General features: G+C 41.3%; 1 protein-coding gene across 1 annotated transcript in view; it reads left to right on the top strand.

The window, feature by feature from the left end:
• Positions 1-3,676, top strand: part of LOC106515392 (Down syndrome cell adhesion molecule-like protein 1) — a 41,760-nt gene that overhangs the window by 25,450 nt on the left and 12,634 nt on the right. Inside the window, exons 16-17 of the mRNA XM_014005188.1 lie at positions 1,783-1,929; positions 2,002-2,227. Coding sequence (XP_013860642.1) covers positions 1,783-1,929; positions 2,002-2,227 — 373 coding nt within the window. The remainder of the gene's footprint in view (positions 1-1,782; positions 1,930-2,001; positions 2,228-3,676) is intronic.

Below are 3,676 nucleotides of genomic sequence, written 5' to 3'. Positions count from 1 at the left end.
GGATGGATGGATGGATGGATGGATGGATGGATGGATGGATGGATGGATGGATGGATGGATGGATGGATGGATGGACAGAATTACTTTTTATCATGTATTAAATCTTTGCACATGCATGAACATTTGTGATGAATACATCCTTGTCCACCCATTAAACATTTGGCTGAGCCTCATTGGTCCAGAGGAGACGCAGCCCTCCAGTTCTTTCCTGTGGTTGTCACCGTGGCGACAGTGATATTGATGGCCATTATGATAATAGTGATAACAACAAGCATACTAAAAATAATTATAATTAGCTTGTCTCTCTGTCTGTCTGTCTCTCTTTCCCTCTCCTGGCTTCCTGCTGTAATTATCCACAGCTGAGCGCATTGTCTCCCCGCTCCCTCTTTTCATCTTCCTCTGCCTTTCCCTTGCTCCCTTTTGCTTTTAAATCCCTTCCTCAGTTCCTCCTTCTTCTTCTGCCCATCATCTCCTTCTAATCCTTCTTACTTCAAAATGGCCTTCAGCATTTTTTGTTCCATTTTGAACCATCTATAAGGCCAACATACTAATATTTTTTATACACTTAGATTTTTTTCACTTTTTGTTTTTTATTTTCTTTCAATGAATTGTGTTTTGTTGTCTTTTCATTATTTAGCATTAGATCCTGAGGTCTGTTGATTGAAAGCCACGTTTTAGTTTTCCAATCCTCCTTTCTGTTTTTCCTCTCTTCCTCCATCCTCCTCCCCACCTCCTCTTCTCTTCACCAGCTGCAGAGAAATTTTCTGGTGGACTTGGCCCAGTCGCTCTCTTTCATTGCATGCTGTCTTTTAGTTCGCTCTCTTCCTCCCTTCCTGCCCTTACTTCTCTCACAAGTTGACTTCTGTTCATCTTTAACAGTGGGAGTTATTCAGCACTTGAATGAGTAATGGTCAGTGGCAGCCAATAGCAAAGGCACCTGGACTGATGGAGACAGAGGGAGGCCTGTGGGCAGAAAGAGAGATGATCCTATACATGAGGGTTTTATCTTTTCCCCACCCTGTTTACCCCACTTCATGTTTGATGTGGACATGTTATAGGTTGTAACCTATAAACCCAATGTTTTTCATAAGATCTAAAACCAATTAATAACACTTTTAAACACACATACATTTTTTTTCAATTAACTATATGTTCTATTTTTTGATGATTTATGATAAGCTCATGACATTTTATTCAGACTCCTGGAGAAAATCCAGTTGCAATCAGTTGCTAGTTTTACTGTAAAAAAAAATGTTTTAAATGATATAAATGTAGGGTAAATTGTTTAGCTTAGAGTCAAAATACAGAGGAATGTATTATGAATATAATTTCTTGGATATTTTTTTGTGTTGCTTGCATTCCTTCTCTGCCTGCTTCATGATAGTTTTAAAATGATAGTTCAAATATCCGGAAGGGGGTTCTGTTCTTAATTGTTCTGTTAAGAAGAAATAATATCTTACCTGTTTTGGATACATCTTTAAAGGGCTCGTTTTGGAGAAACGTGTGGTACATTTTCTGCTCAGGGAATAAATCCTCATGGGTAAACCCACACGTGGACAAAATTATAGTCGATATCATGAAGCTCTTTCTTCCCCATGTTTTCCTCTACATATGCCCCATTTCTATGTTAGCTGGGAAAGGCTGGAGAAAAAGAATAATTTTTAGTTTTATTTTAGCATTTAACATATCACGTCTTTTTCTAATCAATCTTGGAAATACATAATGGCGAGATGACTTGAAATATATGGTTAAATGAGCTTTTTCCTTTTTTTCTGTTTTTAGTTCCCAGTCAGCCTCCTCAGAACGTGCGAGCCATCTCTGTAACATCGGATGAGGCGGTGATCACATGGGCGGAGCCTCCGAGACTGACTCTCCATGGCGTGCTGAAGGGGTATCGTGTCGTGTTTTGGGCCGTCTTCCCAGATGGAGGTGTGTTTGATTCGTCATCCCAAACTGTGATTGTCAGCTCTCAGTCTGAACCTCTCACCTTTTCCTTCTCAGAGTGGGGTGAAATGCAAAACATTACAACCACCAAAGAGCAGGTGGAGCTTAAAGGCCTGGAGAAGTTTACCAACTACAGCATCCAGGTGCTGGCCTTCACCCAGGCGGGGGATGGTGTCCGGAGCAATGTCCTGTACATTCAAACCCGCGAAGACTGTAAGATCATATTTAGTTGCTGTTTCCACATAGGAAGAAAAAAAAGAGTTATTAAATGGCCTTCAATAATGTTTCGTTTGTTTTGACTACATCGTTGAGGCAGCTTTCAGGGTTTTTCCTCTTGGTTTAGGCAGCAGTGTGGGAGGCAGAGAGCCAGCAGGTGTAGAGGGGGTCTTTGTAAGGCTGAGGTTGCTGATTAACAACCTCTTTGTGCTCTGATGTGCCATTACCAGTGCTAATGAGAATTAGGAAGCCAAAAAGTGTGTGTATGTGTGTGTGTGCGGTTAAGAACCCTAAGGGTGTGTGAATGTGTGTGTGTGGGGGGGGGTGGTATTAAGAGTCTCTGCATTTGAACATGTCTTTGCGTTGGTGTGCATGTACGGCTACATGCGTGTGTGTGCATGGGTTACTGTTTGTGTGCGAGTCCAGCTCACAGCCCAGCACAAGGAAGGGGATTAATTCTTTGTGGCTTAGAGAGAATTAATTTTGTGCTTACACTGGCGGACTGTGGATTACATCCGTATCCGCCACTCCTCTCCTTCCCTGGGGCCAGTCAGAGAAGGAGGCAGGCGTCTCGAGATGGAGAAAATGAGGGAGCGCAAGAGAAAGGGGGGGAGGAGGAGGGGAGTGGAGATTCTAAGAAGTGTCATTTCAGAAAAGGCCTTTATTCTCTCATCCTCACCGTATCTCCATTTTCACGAGTTCCCCTCAGTGCAGTGGCTCTTGAGATGCGCGTTTTCCTTAATCTTTGTGTGCGCGTCTGTCTGAGTCTGTCTTTTAACCCCTGATGCAAGTTGACACTGTGTCCAGGGGCAACCTCTCCATAAACGTTATCGGTCTCTCTCGGTCTAACCTTTTCCTTTGCCCTCAGTGCTGTCTGTGGCGAATGGGAAAGTGTTTGCAGTGCGCAAACAGCCAGTTCTCATCCTGCCATTTTATGCCTGTGTTTTTGATTTGCAAACATACTAGACAGTAAGCAGAAGATTTATCAACATAGGCATTTATTCTGGACACCCAGGAGGTCATTTCATTCGGTCCTTTTGAAGATGTGTTTTGGCTTTTATCCAAATGAATCAGTGTAAGTTGCTAAAAACAAGCGAGTAACCTGATACAAAACATGAGACAAATATGTTTTGCAATGCTTAAAAATGGCAAATTCTAAAAAGAAAAAAAAAATGATGTACTTATCTAGCATTACCAAGGTGAAGAGTAGCACGTTTGCAGTCAGTTTAATAGCAATTGTGCATCTGCCAGGTATCTACTATAGTCTGATCTTCTATGGCAATGTTGTGTTTTTGGATGTTCATTATGTAGTTGACAAAAAATATATTCGAAAACCTTGGAATAAGAGCTGGTAGTTATCATCTGGCAGGAAAACATTACAAAATCATATCTGACTGATGAGTAGACGTTATAAAATCTACAGTTTGAACAATTTTTTCAAGAAGAAATTGAGTGTGATTTCTCACAGATTTTCTCTAAGATCCAAATCCAAGATGTAGATGCAAATGGTTTGTCT

The sequence above is a fragment of the Austrofundulus limnaeus genome, unplaced genomic scaffold (assembly GCF_001266775.1).
Source record: "Austrofundulus limnaeus strain Quisiro unplaced genomic scaffold, Austrofundulus_limnaeus-1.0 Scaffold29, whole genome shotgun sequence".
Taxonomy (NCBI): domain Eukaryota; kingdom Metazoa; phylum Chordata; class Actinopteri; order Cyprinodontiformes; family Rivulidae; genus Austrofundulus; species Austrofundulus limnaeus.
The sequence above is the reverse complement of the archived record's forward strand: the minus strand, read 5'-3'. Positions and strand labels throughout refer to the sequence as shown.